General features: G+C 53.8%; 8 protein-coding genes across 8 annotated transcripts; 5 read left to right on the forward strand and 3 right to left on the reverse strand.

Annotated features, from left to right (window-relative positions):
- Positions 1–159: 159 nt before the first annotated feature.
- PODANS_3_1600 (uncharacterized protein) lies at positions 160–3,714 on the forward strand (the record flags this gene model as incomplete). Its single annotated transcript, XM_001903395.1, has 3 exons — positions 160–363; positions 455–654; positions 732–3,714. The coding sequence occupies 3 exons, from the start codon at positions 160–162 to the stop codon at positions 3,712–3,714; spliced, it is 3,387 nt and encodes a 1,128-aa protein (XP_001903430.1).
- Positions 3,715–4,525: 811 nt separating this feature from the next.
- On the forward strand, positions 4,526–5,334 carry PODANS_3_1610 (uncharacterized protein; the record flags this gene model as incomplete). The annotated part of the gene is made up of 2 exons (XM_001903396.1): positions 4,526–4,647; positions 4,716–5,334. 2 exons carry the CDS (start codon positions 4,526–4,528, stop codon positions 5,332–5,334), a joined length of 741 nt encoding a protein of 246 aa, XP_001903431.1.
- A 173-nt stretch (positions 5,335–5,507) lies between these two features.
- PODANS_3_1620 (uncharacterized protein) lies at positions 5,508–6,449 on the reverse strand (the record flags this gene model as incomplete). Its single annotated transcript, XM_001903397.1, has 2 exons — positions 5,508–6,023; positions 6,075–6,449. The coding sequence occupies 2 exons, from the start codon at positions 6,447–6,449 to the stop codon at positions 5,508–5,510; spliced, it is 891 nt and encodes a 296-aa protein (XP_001903432.1).
- Positions 6,450–7,410: 961 nt separating this feature from the next.
- Positions 7,411–8,457, forward strand: PODANS_3_1630 (uncharacterized protein; the record flags this gene model as incomplete). Its single annotated transcript, XM_001903398.1, has 1 exon — positions 7,411–8,457. The coding sequence occupies one exon, from the start codon at positions 7,411–7,413 to the stop codon at positions 8,455–8,457; it is 1,047 nt and encodes a 348-aa protein (XP_001903433.1).
- A 639-nt stretch (positions 8,458–9,096) lies between these two features.
- On the reverse strand, positions 9,097–9,825 carry PODANS_3_1640 (uncharacterized protein; the record flags this gene model as incomplete). The annotated part of the gene is made up of 3 exons (XM_001903399.1): positions 9,097–9,450; positions 9,514–9,675; positions 9,742–9,825. 3 exons carry the CDS (start codon positions 9,823–9,825, stop codon positions 9,097–9,099), a joined length of 600 nt encoding a protein of 199 aa, XP_001903434.1.
- Positions 9,826–11,511: 1,686 nt separating this feature from the next.
- Positions 11,512–13,509, forward strand: PODANS_3_1650 (uncharacterized protein; the record flags this gene model as incomplete). The annotated part of the gene is made up of 3 exons (XM_001903400.1): positions 11,512–11,557; positions 11,639–13,144; positions 13,199–13,509. The coding sequence occupies 3 exons, from the start codon at positions 11,512–11,514 to the stop codon at positions 13,507–13,509; spliced, it is 1,863 nt and encodes a 620-aa protein (XP_001903435.1).
- A 440-nt stretch (positions 13,510–13,949) lies between these two features.
- Positions 13,950–15,014, reverse strand: PODANS_3_1660 (uncharacterized protein; the record flags this gene model as incomplete). The annotated part of the gene is made up of 3 exons (XM_001903401.1): positions 13,950–14,654; positions 14,711–14,904; positions 14,960–15,014. 3 exons carry the CDS (start codon positions 15,012–15,014, stop codon positions 13,950–13,952), a joined length of 954 nt encoding a protein of 317 aa, XP_001903436.1.
- Positions 15,015–16,550: 1,536 nt separating this feature from the next.
- Positions 16,551–17,549, forward strand: PODANS_3_1670 (uncharacterized protein; the record flags this gene model as incomplete). Its single annotated transcript, XM_001903402.1, has 1 exon — positions 16,551–17,549. One exon carries the CDS (start codon positions 16,551–16,553, stop codon positions 17,547–17,549), a length of 999 nt encoding a protein of 332 aa, XP_001903437.1.
- Between the last annotated feature and the right edge of the window lie 148 nt (positions 17,550–17,697).

The raw sequence follows: 17,697 nt of genomic DNA on the forward strand, positions 1-17,697 counted from the left end.
ATCATCAGAGTCCGGATTGTCTATAACGGCCGTCCCTTTGCCCATCCTGCTGATCCTCCCTACGCAAATGAGACAGACTGCTCAACACTCGAGGTCGTGCTCACCCCGTCAGGTCAACTGGTGAACGTATCGCCCTCCTCCCCTCCCCCAACCGCCAACATGGCCGGCGAATTCCCCAAACACCCGTTCCTCCTCACCCCGGAGGAGACGGCGCAGGCTCTGGGGACCGATATCGACAAGGGCCTCACCTCGGCCCAGGTCAAAGAACTCCAATCCAAGTATCCTACCAATGAACTCGATGTAGGCGGCAGTATCGCCTGGTACACCATCTTTATCCGCCAGCTTGCCAATGCCATGATTCTGGTATGACCCCTCCCCCTGAAGCTTCCCAAACAAGCTTTCGCACTGCGGGTGCCATTGACTTAAGTGGCGCATCGACTGACAACTGTGCTAGGTCCTCTTCTTTGCCATGGCCCTGAGTTTTGGCGTAGGAGATTATATCGAAGGCGGTGTCCTTGCTGCCGTCATTGTGTTGAATGTGTCCATTGGTTTTTATCAAGAATATGGCGCCGAGAAGAAGATGGATGCGCTCCGTGCGCTTTCTTCCCCCTCTGCCAACGTGCTCCGCGACGGTAAGATGCAGGTCATACCAAAGTAAGTTATGCCCTTTCAAATGCCGCTCTCCTCTGTTCAAGCTGGTCTGGTGCTGACCAGTTTGCTCCGCCAAATAGTGCCGAGGTCGTTCCTGGTGACATCATTGCCCTCAAAATGGGCGATACCGTTCCAGCCGACATGCGCATGTTTGAAGCCATGAACCTCCAGTGCGACGAATCATCCTTGACAGGTGAGGCCATGCCCATCGAAAAGATCACCACCACCGAGATCTATGTCGAGGGCGGTGAGAAGCTGGCACAGGACGAAGGTGAAGTCGGTATCGGTGACCGCATCAACATTGCCTATGCTACCACTGTTGTCCAGAAGGGCCGTGGCCGTGGTATCGTCATTTGCACTGGCATGCAGACCGAAGTTGGAAAGATTGCCGCCTCGACCAGCAAGAAGAGACGCAAGCCCGGCAGGTCCATGAACTGGAAAAAGTACGGAAAGGCTGCCCCGGTCAAGGGTGCCTTCAGACGCACCTATGACTTCCTCGGCAAGTTCCTCGGCTTGACCGAGGGTACTCCTCTCCAGATCAAGCTGGCGAAGCTGGCGTACCTGTTGTTCTTCTGTGCCATCGTCCTGGCCATGATCGTCTTCAGTGTCAACAAGTGGCCCAACCCGCTTCCCAGCGAGCTCGTCATTTATGCCATTTCCACCGGCATCGCCATCATTCCCGAGTCTCTCGTCGCTGTCTTGACTATTTCTATGGTTGTGGCCACCACTGTCATGAGAAAGGCCAACGTCGTTGTGCGTGACTTGTCAGCTCTTGAAGCCCTCGGAGGTGTGACCAACATTTGCTCCGACAAGACGGGCACTCTTACCCAAGGCGCCATGATCGCGAAGAAGGTGTGGACACCTGCCTCCAACAGCATCTACACTGTCAGAGACTCGAAGAGTCCCGCCGACCCCACTCAGGGACGTGTCACAGTCTCCAGCGCCGACGTTCCCGCCCAAGAGGAAGAGGAGAAGCGCGATTATGACGAAGAGAGAACGACCGCAGCCATCAAGTTTGATGGTGTCCCCGACGAGAAGCTCAACCCCAAGCCACAATCATCCCCCGAGGCCGAGGCTGAACTCACCCCCGACCTCCGCATGTTCCTCCTCTCGGCAGCGCTTTGCAACCTTGCCACAGTGCGGTTCGACGACAAGGAGGAAAAATGGAAGACGACCGGCGAGCCCACCGAAATTGCCCTGCAGGTCTTCGCTCACCGGTTCGACCTCGGCAAGAAGAACGTGGAGGCGACCGGATGGAAGCAGACGGCTGAGTTTCCCTTTGACAGCTCCATCAAGCGCATGTCCGTCATTTACGATGCGCCCGAGAACAACGAAAGCGGATTGAGCACCGAAAACAGCCATATCTTCACCAAGGGCGCCGTGGAGCGTATCATCGACCTATGCTCCCACGTCGGGACGACCGATGTACCCATGACCGAAGAGTACAAGGAAAAGATCCTCAAGCAGATGACCGACTTTGCATCCCAGGGCCAGCGCGTTCTCGCCATTGCCTATCGTGCCTGGAATGGCCGCTACGTCGCTGGCAAGAACGACGGCGTTGACCCCTCTCTCCCCAAGAACGATGAAGCCCAACGGTCCGCGGTGGAAAAGGACCTCATTCTCCTCGGCTTGGCTGGTATCTACGATCCTCCCCGCCGCGAGACCACTCCCGCCATCTTCGACTGTGCCCAGGCCGGCATCAAGGTGCACATGTTGACTGGCGATCACCCCGAAACGGCCAGGGCTATTGCTAGGGAAGTCGGTATCATCCCCCGCGACCTCAGTGTCCTCCCCGCCGGTGTTGCCCAGTCCGCTGTGATGAAGGCTACCGACTTTGACAAGCTCACCGACGAGGAGATCGACGCCTTGCCAGAACTTCCTCTTGTTATTGCTCGTTGTGCGCCCGAGACCAAATCTCGCATGGTGGAGGCCCTTCGCCGCCGTGATGCCTTCATGGCCATGACTGGTGACGGTGTCAACGATGCCCCATCCTTGAGCCGCGCTGATGTCGGTATCGCCATGGGATCCGGTTCCGACGTGGCCAAGTCTGCCTCCAAGATTGTCTTGACGGATGATAAGTTCAACTCGATCGTTGCCGCCATCCGCGAAGGTCGCCGCATGTTTGCCAACATTCAGAAGTTCGTCCTCCATCTTCTCAGCAGCAACGTTGGTGAAGTCATTCTCCTGATTTGCGGTCTCGCCTTCTTTGACGAGTCCGGCATTTCCGTCTTCCCCATCGCTCCCCTCGAAATTCTCTGGATCAACATGGTCACTTCGTCCTTCCCCGCTTTCGGTCTCGGTCGTGAGGCTGCCAGTGCCGAAGTCATGCGCAAGCCCCCTCACGACAAGAGGCGTGGTGTGTTCACCAACCAGATTATTGTTGACATGATCGTCTACGGTATTCTTATGGGCGCCACCACACTCTCGACCTTCATCATTGTCGTGTTTGGAAAGTACGATGGCCAGCTGGGCAGGGACTGCAACAAGCACTACTCGGAGGGGTGCATTCCCGTGTTCCGCGCCCGCGCTGCTGTTTTCGCCGAACTGACCTGGATGATTCTCCTCACCGCCTGGGAGATCAAGGACCTTCGCCGGTCCATGTTCCGGCTGAACCCCGATTCCGAGTCCAAGTTTCCCTTCTTCAAGGACGTGTACAACAACAAGTTCCTCTTCTGGGCCGTCGTCATTGGCGCTGTCTCTGTGTTCCCCACGGTGTACATCCCCGGCCTCAACAGGAACGTCTTCAAGCACACCGATATCAGCTGGGAGTGGGGTGTCGTTTTCGGCATGACCATCTTCTATGTCTTTGGTATCGAGGTCTGGAAATGGGTCAAGCGGACGCTTAACATTCTGGATGACCACAAGGTCAGACAGGGCAAGTGGTCGCAGGGCGAGGAGGGTCAGAAGATGCGGTTCGCAAAGTCGATGTCCTTCTCCAGCTTGAAGAGTTGGGCCTCCAGATCCAAGGCTCAGTCCAACGGCGGCTTGACTCCAAGCACCACGCAGCCGCGTTCGACTTCACAAGCACCCCAGAACCGGGTGCCACAGATCTCGCCGGTTTGAGGGAGAGACGACTGAATTAAAGTAACGGTTGATATGTGGCGTATGGGACGATGCGCTGCTGGCCACGCGGCCGGGTCATGTTGCTTTTGCGTATATCTGAGTTGACGATGTTGATGAACGATGATACCACGCATATTTTGAAGCATGTTGACGAAGAAGATGCGAAGGGATCGAGATAAACAAAGGCTCGGTTAACCCCCTCCTATTATCGAAGGAAGACTGTTTTGGGGGGGGGGGGGGGGGGGCGTGCGCTATCATGAGTAAAAGGCATCTTGATGCCGTGGTTGTTTTGTTGCATTGTATTTTGTTTTATGATATCCAGCATTTGATCGAACTGTTTGGTTGGCGATGGTCTGGGCAAATAGGTACTGCCCTCAGGATCAGTAGAACATAGCGTAATGTTTGGCTGTTAGCATTTGGCACAATGGAAATTGAAAGTCTTTACATGGAATTTTGTTCATGGGAAAGTGTTGAACTTGAGAGGGATTTTAAAACAGGTTCGTGTGACGAGCTTCCATCGAGATAAGATTGTAGGCAAGTACGTAAACCCCGGGGAGAGTCCAGACCGCGGTCAACCCCTGAGGAAAGGCTCCCATGCCACTCTGGGGAGGTGTGGGTCCACAAGCTCAGGGCGCGCTAGTGTGTAATTGGGGGAACGCCGCGTCGCCAATTAAGGACACGCGCAACCATCCCGTCCCGCCCAACGTCCAATTGACAACGAGACACAATCTTCTGCCTTTTCTTGAATCATCACTTCGAATCGACCACCAACTACTTTCCCTTCCTTAGTCGAGCAGTTACCAATTTCAAAATGGCGCCTGCGAAATCATCTACCGGCGGCAAGGACATGTACTCGGTCATCCTGCCTACCTTTAACGAGCGCCAGAACTTGCCCATCATCACCTGGCTCCTGAACCGCACATTTACCGAACAGTTCGTTCTCCCTCGCCATGATCAAGTCTCAATCGCCGTTGGACTAACATGTGTAAATCATCATACAGGAACCTCGACTGGGAACTTGTCATTGTGGACGACGGCTCCCCAGACGGAACCCAAGAGGTCGCCGCCCAGCTCATCAAGGCCTACTCCCCTCACATCCAGCTTCGCCCTCGCACCGGCAAGCTCGGCCTCGGCACCGCCTACGTCCATGGCCTCAAGTACGCCAAAGGCAACTACATCGTCATCATGGACGCCGACTTTAGCCACCACCCCAAGTTCATTCCCCAGATGATTGAGAAGATGAAGGAGGGCGACTACGACATCGTGACGGGCACCCGCTATGCCGGTGACGGCGGTGTGTACGGCTGGGACTTGAAGAGGAAGCTGACGAGCAAGGGCGCCAACATCTTTGCGGATACCGTTCTTCGGCCTGGAGTGAGCGACTTGACGGGCAGCTTCAGGCTGTACAAGCGGGCCGTGCTGGAGAAGCTGTTTGAGAGCACGGATGCGAGAGGGTTCACGATGCAGATGGCGCTTGCTGTGACGGCCAAGGCGAAGGGGTATTCTATCGGAGAGGTCCCGATTTCTTTTGTGGACAGAGTGTACGGTGACAGCAAGCTGGGCGGCGAGGAGATTGTAGAGTATGCCAAGGGGGTGTTGCAGCTTTGGTGGTCCATCTAAGGGGCTTGAGGGAGGGAAGAAGCTGGAACTCGTGGAAGGGATGAGGTTTGGGATATTAATTCTAATGCTGATATTTACACTGTTTGGAAAGCGAAAATGAAATGGCAGAGATGATGAATGTCAGGAGTTATACGCAAAAGATTTTCCGATTTTCCTGACACGGCAGCACTTATCTACATGTTCCTACCACCCGTTACGCTGATTGTTTGTCCGGAAATATACGAGCTCAGGGGGGAAGCGATGGCCAACACAGCACTCGCAGCCTCGGTCGCAGTGCCGGGTCTCCTGAGTGGGATGTCCTGGTATGGAACGATGCCTGGAGGAGCTTGCTTCTGCTTCTCCGGGATACCCAAGGCAACCTTCTGCCCATCAACCTCAACAAACGCACCGGCCTCCTTATTGGCCGTCAGTCTCGTCTCGATATGCCCAAAGGCAATCGTGTTCGCCCTCACGCCGAACGCAGGGCCCCATTCCTTTGCGATGGTCTTGGTCATGCCGATGACACCTGCCTTGGCGAGCGCATAGTTGATCTGACCGGCGTTCCCGTGGACACCAGAGGTGGAACTGATGTTGATGATGTTTCTTGGCTCGCCGTCCTTCACACGGAAGTAAGGGGCTGCCTCGCGGATGATTTTGAAGGGGACGGTACCGTGTAGGGCTACGATGGTGTCCCATTGTTTGTCGGTCATCTGTCCACGCCGTCAGTATTGTCCACTTGGGGGGAAGAAGGAGAGAGGTACCTTGTGAAGAACCGCATCCCAGGTAAAACCAGCATTATTCACAATGATGTGGATCTTTCCACCTCCAAACTCGGCTGCTTTAGCCACCAATTGTTTGATGTACTCGTCCTTGAGCAGGTCTCCTGCCACAGCGATGGCCTGGCCGCCACCGGACCGGATCTTGGAGGCTACCTCTTCGGCTTTGGCGCCGTCAATGTCAGAGACGACGACTTTGGCGCCCTCGTTGGCGAAGAGACGTGCACACTCGGCCCCGATACCCTGCCCTGAACCGGTGATGATGGCGACTTGGTTGTGGAGGAGACCTTTGGGGTAGTTGAGCTGGCGGGAGAGCTGGGCGGCGCGCTCAGCCATGCGCATCTTGATCACGGAGGTCATGATGGCAGAAGTTGATGATGCAAGTGTCAATGGGTCAACGAGAGCCAGAGATGAAATGGTTGGATTTGTGATATGTAGAAGATGGACACTGAATCGCTATATTTCTCTTGATATATATAGGAATACATGTTAACCCGAAACTGGGGGGGGGGAAGTGACAGCCATCTCCGCACGGGAACAAGCCCGGGCAAGAGGATGCCGAGGCATTTCCCCAGATTCGAGAAACTTGGGGGCTGCAGTTACCCCATACCCCGCGCATCACCACCTCATCTTTGGGTTAGGTTAGTTGGGGTGTTTTGGTTGCGTTCAGGGGCAAGTCGCTGGGCTGGAGGCGTGTCAAGAGATCCGGGTCAACCTCATTTACTGATCTACCTAGAATCAATCCAACCTGAGAGCCAGCCGTAACAGACAAATCGTAACTTAATGGCTCCCACGGCTCTTGATGTTTTCATGGTCAGGGGAAGATGGATTAGATGAGAACTGCGCTAACCCCGCATTCCAGCCCTGCGGAACTTACAACTGGGCACCCTCCCCACAGAATAATTGGCACAGCAGGTAAGTTAACCCAATATTATACTGTGAACCATGCCTCAAAAGTAAATTAATAGGTCTTTAAACTATCTCTGAAGACCTCTGAACTATCTTTTAAGGCCTGTTAATTATCTTAAAAGGCCTACAAACTATCTTTAAAGGTGTATTAACTATCTTTAAAGGCCTAACGATTATCTTTCGAGGCATGGTTTATATGATATAATATGGATTTAACCCACTTTCGATTGCCAATTATTATGTGGTGAGGGACCTGGCGCAGGGATCGAGGGCAGCCAAACAATCCACAACTCAGCCCAAATCCCACCGTTGACATCGACGCCGTTTGAACCTTGATGGTTTGGCATTCAACGCATGCAGAGAAGACGCCTCTCAAACGCCACCCGATAGAAGGCACACACGGAGTAGTAAGATGCAGAGAAAAGGTGTCAGAGCCTTCTCGGGCCACAGCTACGGCCACACAGGTCACCATCATGGCGGCGGCGGCAACCACTACTCCCGTCTCAAACCAGTCGAGCTCGACCCCCTCTCAGAATACGGCCTCCCCTCTAAAGGCGAAAAGAGACTACTCTCTCCCAAAGTCCAAGAGTCCTACTACTCCAAAATAGCAGAACGCTACCTCGCCTTCTGCACCGAAGCCGGCGACAAAGACAACCTCCAAAAACAATTCGCCCGCCTCGCCGTCGCGGACACCACCCCCTCTTCCTCCGCCAGCTCCCCAGTCATCTCCGTTCCCCCATCCCCCTTAACCTCCGCCCCTCCCACCGCATTACCGCTCCCAACCCCCACCTCCCTGCCCACCGGCAGCTTCCCCGACATCACCTTCATCGCCACCGACAACAGCAAAGAACAAGACCAATCCGGCTCCCTCCCCTCCATCCTCTCCGCCCTCCGCAAGCTCCGCGAGGCCCTCGTCGCCACCCAGCGCCGAGACCCCTTCACAATCCAAGTCTATCTCTTCGCCATCCGCCTCGGCATCCTCGCCAAGTCCTTCGAGTCGTACTACCCGGCTCTGCTCTACCTCCTCCGCTCTGTCCACCCCTTCTCCAACCTCACCTCTGTCGAGCTGGCCGAGTGCGTGTCCTATCTCGTTCTCGACACCGCCTGCAGAAGGCAAGACCTCGCCGGGGCGTTTAAGCTGCGGAAGGAGTACAAGTTGAAGGACAAAAAGGTGGACGCGGTGCTCAAGGCGCTGGTGGGGGACAACTATGTGCTTTGGAGGAGGGTCAAGAGGGGGGTGGATGGGTACCGGGTGAAGCTGATGGAGTTTGCCGACGGGGATGTCAAGAGGCGGACGTTGATGGCGATGGGGAGGGCGTATTTGAGCTTGCCGAGGGAGTTTTTGGAGGGCCAGATGGAGGAGAGCTGGGAGGGGCTGAGGAGCAAGTATGGGGTTGGGTGGGAGCTCGGCGGGGAGAAGGGGGAGAAGGTGGTTATACGGAAGGTTGGGAGGGGATGAGGGATAGGGGGTTATATATGGGAAGAATGGCATAAGATATCGGTGTTGGGATAGGATATGGTTTCAACATGTTTGGCTGGGACGAGGAACGACCATTGGTATACTATACTACTCATGATGTGGCACGGCATGGCGAGCGTCAAGGGATAGAAAATGGTGGCTTTGGCAGTGAAGTACAGATTAGGGATATGGGATTATGACATGATTAATGATAATACCGCGCCTGGCTTAAAGGTCATCGTTTTTCTTGATTGACTTCCAATCGAGGGAGTTTACAGAATCGTTTGGCAGCATCTTCCAACTATTAGAGAACGACACTGACATGCTTGGTTGGAATATATACATTTCAAGCCACGAGCGGTCTCAAAAGTAACGCGGGCCATCGTTAGCCCCATGCTATACGGAGAAAAAAGCCAGTACAAAACGTCCATGGCCCCGGCTCTCCACCATATTGTTACACTGCGCATGCGGCTACAACAAGCCAAGAAAGTAAATTATCAAATTGGGTATTTTCAACTTCCGCAAAACATCAAGCAACGCCGTCCCTCACGCCCCGAGCTTCATTTACTGTCCACCCAGCTCCCCCTTATCACAGCGATGCCCTAGGCCAAGCTCAAACGTCCTCCCACTCGTTCAGATTTAGAGGAGAGCAAAGGCAGCAGCAAGACCACCAATGGCACCCAAGCCGGCGGCGACGGTGGGACGGGGGCCGAAGTTGGTGCTGGTGCTGGTGCTGGTGCTAGAGGCATCCTGAGCATCAGCGTCGGTCTCGGTCTCGGTGGCGGACGACTCCTCAGGGGCATCAGTCTCGGTGGTGCTGGGAGCATCGGTGGCCTCGGTGGTAGCGGTACCGGCGGGGGTGGTCACGGCGGTGTCAGTGTTGGCAGCGGTAGTGGCACGAGTCGAGGTCCTAACGGGAGTGGTGGCCGAGGGGCTGACAGTAGCGCAGGTCACAGCGGTGGGGAGATCATTGACACCGAAGGCCTTGCAGAGCTGTTGTGTCGAATGTTAGCCATCTGAACACGGATATGGATATTGCGCAAAGCAAGAACATACCGTCGCAGCAACGGAAACAGCGGTCTTCTGGTCCGCCTCATTGCAGACGTCGACGAGGCAGCAGGCGATGCTGTCGAGGAAGGTGCTGTTCTTGCAGATGCACTCGGGGTCGCTACCACAGTTGCCAATCCCACCACGGAGGTACTGGGTGGCACAATCACGCTGTCAAGAAACTTTTAGTCAGTTTACCATGTCTCTCCTGGAGAGCTTTTGGGGCGTCGAACATACAGCGCATTCGGGAAGATCAGCCAAGCCCTGGGCGGCGACGCTGGTGGCGAGAGCCAAGGAGACCAGAGCAGCAGAGTACTTCATGGTGACGATAGGGTTAATGGATGAGGTATTAGAAGATGTAGGGTATCACGAAGAGATGATTGCTGGTATATGGTAAACGAGAGACAGAAACTGCGAGATGCAAGATGCGAGATAGAAGACCAGAACCGAGCACGCAGGAGAGAACTCGTGGTTGTTTAAATAATATAATACCCACTGGATTTGGTCGCATATTCACCCGGGATTGGGGATCTTGGCCGCCTTCTTGGGAAGGGGAAGAGGCCAATGGGCTGCCTTCTCCGAGACAAGGGTGGCCAAATCTCCAGCGAATCCCCAGCAGCGACTCCTGCAATTTCACGGCCAGCTTGTGCCCGCAAGCAGCCATCATTGACCAACCGAACACCAGACACCGGGTTTTGTTCATGAGAGATATATTTACTGAGGAATTTTTTTTTAATCTTTTTTTGCCTCGCCATGTCTCTTCTTTGTGACTACATGGTGAACATGAGAGCTGCAGGCAACGTGTAACATATGACCGTCAACCTGGATGGGATGCGAACATCCCTACATCGAAGTGGGTATCTTCCATGCAGTTCGCATGGCGCTTCTTCGATGCGGTTACTTCCGCGCCCCTGTCCAAGACTCCCGTCCCGTCGACTTGCACTTACACCACAGCCTCCACATGTTGTGGTGCCAAATGCGAGAAGCCCGTTTGTAAGACCACAGCCCAGCTACGTACAGCTAACAGCCAACGTACCTTAGCTACCAGCGTTTGTATAAGTTGGGACCGTTGGTTATTGAAACTCAAGTCATTTCTATACTGGTATATGCGGCCTTGTCAGGTGGAGTTAGCGCCCCTAGACGACAAGCTGCTGGAAACAGACCGCAACGATCTGCGTGAAGATCGGAATAGGGGATCCCTAGCATAGATTGTCAGCTGTCACTTTGAGGCCTCTTCCTGTCACAACGTCAACAAAAGCGTCCGAACTTTCCCCGTCTGACAACAGAGACTGGTCATACCTCTATTGACAGTCTACCTTCACGCTAGAGTCGCCAGGGGAAAGGATAGGGTCTCCGCAAAAAGCCAACGACTGGCAAACAGAGAACTTTGCTGCCAGGCGAAATCCATCTCAGCAACGATTTTCTCGCGCCACAGACCGCTCTTCTGACCCCGCCAATCTGACCTTGAACCAGTCCCAGTTGTCCCACAGGCACAGAGACAGGTGTGGTGAGGGAGTGAAACTGCGCTTTCTCGGTGCCATTGAATCAACTCGTGGATGATCGTCGGGCTCTCGTCCAACCCCGCGCCCGAGATGTCGATTTGGAGATTGGTGGCTCCCCGTCGCCGGGACTCTTGTGACACCTCAGAGCACTCATTGGTCCGACGGGAGACACTGGGCTGAAAGCACAGAGAGCTCAGATCCCTGTCGGTGCTGATGCTTGGCAACAAAAAGACAAGACCCAGAAACGGAACGGGCGACCGTTCGCTGTGCAAAGTGCTGAGCCGCCGCCGTGCTGCAAACATCCGATTTGTGAGCCGTGACTGGATGCATCGACTTGATTGCGCCGCAAGCACAAGTCTTTCTTTGCCTACATCTACAACGACGACTCCCAAAGGCTCCACCGACTGGACTTTTTCCTCCATCCAACCTACTTCTTGTGCTGAACGATGCTCTTCGCCTGACCCACCATATTATTCAGAACACCCGACACGACGGTGACGACAAGATGGGGCTGGGAGTGCTGGAAGATCGGGTGATGGAACATGTGCCTGGTACGGATACTTGACACAACTGAATCTCCATGACACCACTGGAGCCGTCGTGGCTGACAATTGTTCTTCCTCTGCTTTCAGGCACAACCAGATACTTTGACGACCCGGAACGACCGCAATTCTCTAGCGAGGGAGTCGAGGGCCTCAAGTGCGATACCAGCGGACAGATGCCCATCATTCTCGTCCCTCAGCCATCAGATGACCCTAACGACCCCTTGAACTGGCCGTTATGGAAGCGCGATCTCATCACCTTTATTCTCTCCGTGACGGCCATCTTTGCGACGTGTCTTGGTCCAATTCTTGCCGCCAACACGCTGACCCTGACCGAAGATTTCTCGGTCAAATTCTCCAAGGTCGCCGAACTTACAGGATGGTATCTCTTCGGAGTCGGAATCGCCGCCTTCTTCTTCGTCCCCTCGGGTCGTCTGTGGGGAAAGCGTCATTTGTTTGTGGGCGGAACCATCCTGCTGATCATCACCTCGGCTTGGGGAGGCGCATCGCGACACAACTATGCGAGCATGGCTGCTGCGAGAGTGTTTCAGGGTGTGGCCACAGCGCCGTTCGAGTCGCTTGTCAATGTTGCGGTGGGAGATCTGTACTGTGTGCATCAACGCGGCATTCGTATGGCCTTCACAAATCTGGCCGTCTTTGGTGGTGCCTTTTTCACCCCCATCCTGGTGGGCAAGATCACCCATGAGATTGGATGGCAGTGGACCTTTTACTTTGTCGCCATCTTCTGCGGCTTGTGCTTGCCGGCCGTATACTTCTTTTGCCCCGAAACCGCCTATCGGCGAGACCAGTCTCTCAACACTGATATGCTGTCGTCCGATGGCCCAGGCGCCCAACAGTTCTTCGCGAACACTTTGAACGCCCCTAAGGAGCCTGAGAAAACGACGAAGAGAGACGCTCCGTCCACTCCTGATACATTGGTTGGTGATGACGCCAACCAGACTCAGGTAGGACTTAGCGAGATCCCCATCTCTTCGGCACCTGCAGCTCCAGCCACTTCATCGACAGCCGCACCCGTCCCAACAGCTCGAGCGTCAGTGGTTCCTCCGCCCAAGGCGACATTCAAAGACTCTCTTGCCATGTTCAACGGCCGCAAAGCCGACGAGAATTTCGTGAAGCTGATGTTGCGGCCAATCGTTCTGTTTTTCCATCCGGCCTTTTTCTGGGCATGCTTGATTCAGGGGTTGATGATTGGCTGGACAGTCTTCATTGGTGTCATTCTTGCTCAGTTCTTCATCGGCCCTCCTCTCTGGTGGGGCGAGGTTGAGACAGGATATGCATACACAGCGGCGTTTGTTGGCGCTATTGTCGGCTTCCTCATCGCTGGTCTCTTGTCCGACTGGAGTGCCCGTTTGATGACTAAGTGGAACAAGGGCATCTATGAGCCAGAATTCCGTCTGTTTCTCATCATTCCCATGATGATTTTTGGGTGCATTGGGCTGTACGGCTGGGGGCCTACCGCGGATGATCTTCTCTGGGACATTCCCCCTGCCATTCCGCTCATGTTCTTCGGTTTCCAGGTTGCTGGTATGGTTATTGGCGCAGTGGCCAGCTCGCTTTACATTGTGGATGCTTATCGTAAGTTTTGACGCCCTGTCTACTTGCGGTAATTCTGATTAACTTCTTCTATAGGCGACCTGGCTATCGAAGGCTTCACCATCATGATCGTCTTCAAGAACTTGCTCAGTTTTGGCCTCACCCTCAAGGCCTTCCAGTGGCTTGTCCTCAATCAGACCAAGGCTACTCCGTTGTTCAACATTATTGGTTCTGTGCAACTGGTTGTCTGCCTGTCCAGCATTCCGTTGTGTAAGTCTCAACTGGTGTCCTTTTTGTCTCTGTTGCTCGTGCTAATACCTATCCCCCCATCTGCAGACGTATTTGGTAAGCGCATGCGCAGCTTTTACCATCGCCACGACTGGTTGGCTTTCTGCAAGGTCAGGTAAACCATAACTTTTTCCACGTAATGAAACGGACTATGAAGATTGGTTACTTTTTACCACCAATGAGTCCCATACATGATGTATTTAATCCAGCTTTTTATGACATGAAGCGGCTGCCGAAGAATGATGGAGGTACTTTGGTCACGTATATACTTAATTAATCTTAATCATGGATTTTCTGTCCCATTCTTATCTGTGTCCTGGTTCGTGTTTCAACGCCAGCGCCTCTTGCCACGCTGCATACACCAAATTGAATGTCGTCTCGATGGAGTGGCATAATCCCACATTGTGACATTTGTCTGTTCCGGTTCAAGTCTGGTGATCACACGTTCCGAGACAGCAGTTGTGCAGTACACCGAGAAGAAAAGATCAAATCAAATCTTTGCCAAAAGATCGCTCTCGCTTTGTGCAATTGGAACACACCTCAAAATGATTCCAGAGCCCTAGATCTTGGCCTTCTCCTTCCTCCCGCTCTTCAGATGCTTGCTAATCGTACCAGCGAGCAAAAAGTCAGGGTACTGCATGTCGTCGTCCACGCCCACCGCCGCGGCGCCTTGCCTCCTCCACCCCGCGCCGTCCACCACGAGGGTTGTCCCGTTGATATAGTTGCCCGCATCGCTAAAGACATACACAGTCGCATCGGCGATGTCTCTCACCGACCCCCATCTACCAATCGGCACGCCCTTCGTCCTCGTCTTCGGGTCCAGCTTGGAAGAGGCCAGCCTTTCCATCCCTTCTGTTCCCTCAATCGCACCGGGGGCGATGCTGTTGGCAGTCACGCCAAACGGGCCGTACTCGAGCGCGACCGAGCCCATGAGGGCGTCGATGGCGGCCTTGGCAGCAGAGACGTGGGATTGGAGGGGCATTCCGGTGTAGTGGAACGTGGCGGAAGTAGAGACGAAGCGGCCGCCGGTGGTGCCGGCATCATTCGGATTGGGATTGCGAGCGGCAGACTCTACGAGGTAGGGCATCGTGGCCTTGATGGTGTTAAAGGTGCCAATCGTGTCGATGTCGATGACGGCTTTGAAGGCGTTGGGGGAGAGCCCGGCGATGGGGGCGATGAAGTTGCCTGCCGCGCCGGCGACGACATAGTCGATGCTGCCGAGCTCCTTTACGCAGCGGTCGGCGGCGGCTTTGAGGGAGTCGTACTACGGTCGTGTCAGTGAAATGACTGATGGCGGTGAAAGTGTGGGTGAGAGCTTACACTCCGGACATCAACGTTGCCGATCCCGATGACTCGGGCGCCGTTCCGGACTTTGGCAATCTCCTTGGCGGCGTTTTCTGTCTTCTCAACGCTGCGGCCGATGATGCAGGCGTCGGCTCCGAGATGAACCATGGCGCGGGTCTGCGCGCTGCCGATGGAGCCTGCACCACCCGTGATGAATAGTACGCGGTTGGCTGTTAGACACTTGTGAGCTTGCATTTCTGATGTTGGGGAGGCGGATAAACTTACCAAAGATGCCATCCTTCCAGACAGTGCTCAGGTACTCTGATCGGGGGACAGACATTATATAGAACGAAGTTTAAAGGAGGTTGTTTTAAGATGTCAAAGATCTTAGCAATATCAGACTCAGAGCAGAGAGATGAAATGGTGTCCAATGGGTATAAAGTGCTTGCAAAGCTTCAAGCGCTGTATTGCTTCAAAGTCACAAGGAATATTGGATATTTGAGAGCTGCAAGAGCTTCGAGCTCTCGTTTCTCTGCTTCATGTTATCCGGGGTCCATTGCGACGCTTCGTCTTACCTTTCTGGGTCGAACCTCGGCATCCTCCACTTTATTTGTGATCTTGGCTGGAGGAGCCCCACATGGCAGGGACAAGGGATCGGTGCTTGAAATCCGGGGAACTGGGTCAGCCTCAAGACTGCCCATCAGCTGAAGATATCAAGACCTCGACATCTGGCGATGAGACAATGAGCAGGTCCTCAACCAACAGTTGTGGATGCATAGAAAGACAGGAAAAATTCTAAAGTTCTGCAAAAGTCACAGGACAACAGCGGCAATCCAGTCCATCAGTTCTTTATAGTGCAGGGCCTTGAGCTTCAACATTAGAGATGCGTAGAACCCCCAACAAGACAAGAACAACAACCCGGCGATACAGTTGAGCCAGGAGTGGAAATGTAGAAATATATCTGTTGACGGGCAGGGTCAGGAGTCGCCGTCATTCAAACAGAGATTACAGGAATGGCGGCGTATCGTAACATGAAATTACACATGCATCTAAACCGTAGAGTACTCTGGCGGGGCGGAAAGGTTGCCAAAGCGGTGCACGCGCCCAGATCGTGTTGCATAGTCTGGTTAGCAGCCACAGCACGCGTCCGTTTGAACGTTAACCCCTCCCTCAATTTACGCGAGTTGGGGAAGGCTTCAGTTGGCAGGTTCCTTACCACGCCTTAACACATCTCTCCAACCACACTCCCACCAATGGCAGACCAAAACAATGGGCAGAGAGCCGAAGGGAAATTTTGCAGAATCATCGCTCGATGTCAGGAGTAGCTAACTCGACTTTGCATCAATCAATCGAACCGTATTTCCCACCAGCCTTTGCCTGGCTTCCTCTTCCGTCCCATTGCAGATTGCACGCGCTCTCTACAAAGGAGACCACGACTGGCGACAGCTTTGTCAAAGACGAAGCCTTTCCATAACCACTCATTGTAACGCAGGAAGTCGAGACAAGTCATCAACGCCGGTTTCGGTCAAGCCGCTAGCGACAACAACATGGCGCGTCTGCCTTTCGAGCGCAGGGAATCGCAACCAAAACCTGTGTTGCCTATTGCCTCCGGGTCCGAGGACGACGACGATGACGACGCTCTCTCTCTATTCCGACACTCGAAGCAGGTTTTCCCCAAAGTTATTCGCGAAGCAGAAGAAGAAAGCCGCGATAGAAGCAACGAAAGGAAGCGCAAAAGCTCGCTGTCGGAAGAAGAGGGGAATGAAAGAGTTCGGAGGAGGTAGGTTACAAAGGTGCTCAACTCTTGATCCGCGGTGCTGATCATTTTCATAGGAGAACCTCTTCCCCGGGGCTGTCCTCAAGTCCGCCCAAGCAAATGGCAGGCCTGGCTGATTCGGATGACGATGACGACGACCTCATCATGGACGTCAGAGGCAAAGGGAAAGAAGTTGTGAGGCCGACCAAGATAGTCACTCCCGTCAAGCCGCGCCACGCAGCGGTGTCAGCAACTCCTGTTGTAATGATTGAAGACAGCGATAGTGATGACGCCCTGGACAAGAAGCCGGTCAAAGCTGACCTGGACAGCGACGATGATTCCGATATCCAGGAATTCAGTCCCTTCGAGAAACAAGAGTCGCCCGACAGCCACGACGACGAGCTGCAAGAAATGATACGCAAGCAGCGAGAGAAGCTCGGAAGGGTCAAGGAAGATCTCGTGGTGCATATCTATGTCGATTCTCCCATTCCGAACATGAAGCCGATTCTAGTCCGGCGAAAGGCAAAGCAAGACATGGCACCCATCATACCCACCTGGATCGCAAAACAACGGGAAATAGGCCTGGACATTTCCAGCGAAGAACTCAGCCTTTTTGTGACCTGGAAGAACAACAAGATCTACACTCCGAACAGCGTTGCTTCGCTCAATCTCGACATAGATGAGGATGGCAATATCGTCTTTGGTGACGGGGAGGGCTACCGTATGTTGAGACAGGGTCCAGCGCTCCATATGCAAGTTTGGGATGAGGATAATTACAAGGACTTCCAGCAGTGGAAGGACAAAGAAAGATCAGTCAGATACGGTCTCGTTGATTTGACCGAGGCAGATGATGCGGAGCCTGTTCCCGAGGAGCCAAAGAAGAAGGGGATCAAAGTGGTCCTCAAGGCCAAGGATCTCGAACCGCTTAAACTGTCCGTGCAAGAGGATACCACGGTGGGGACCATGATTGAGGCGTTCCGTCAGAAACGAGCAGTTGGTGACGCGTGGCAGGTTTCGATATGGCTTGAGGGAGATGAGCTGGAGGAGGATGCTTTAGTGAAGGATACTGACATTGATCCCGATGAGCCGAACCAGTTTGAGGTTCATATGAAGAAGTAGAGGTGTACTGATAAATAACTTGGAAGCTTGCAGCACGTCATCCGACAATAGTCTGCTAGCGGGCAAATAGATACCCGTATTTCTCTTTAAATATGACATTTCACATGAATTCTCTCTCGATTGCTTTTCCGCGAAGCTGACACTATCA

This window comes from Podospora anserina, chromosome 3 (genome assembly GCF_000226545.1).
Source record: "Podospora anserina S mat+ genomic DNA chromosome 3, supercontig 1".
Lineage (NCBI taxonomy): Eukaryota > Fungi > Ascomycota > Sordariomycetes > Sordariales > Podosporaceae > Podospora > Podospora anserina.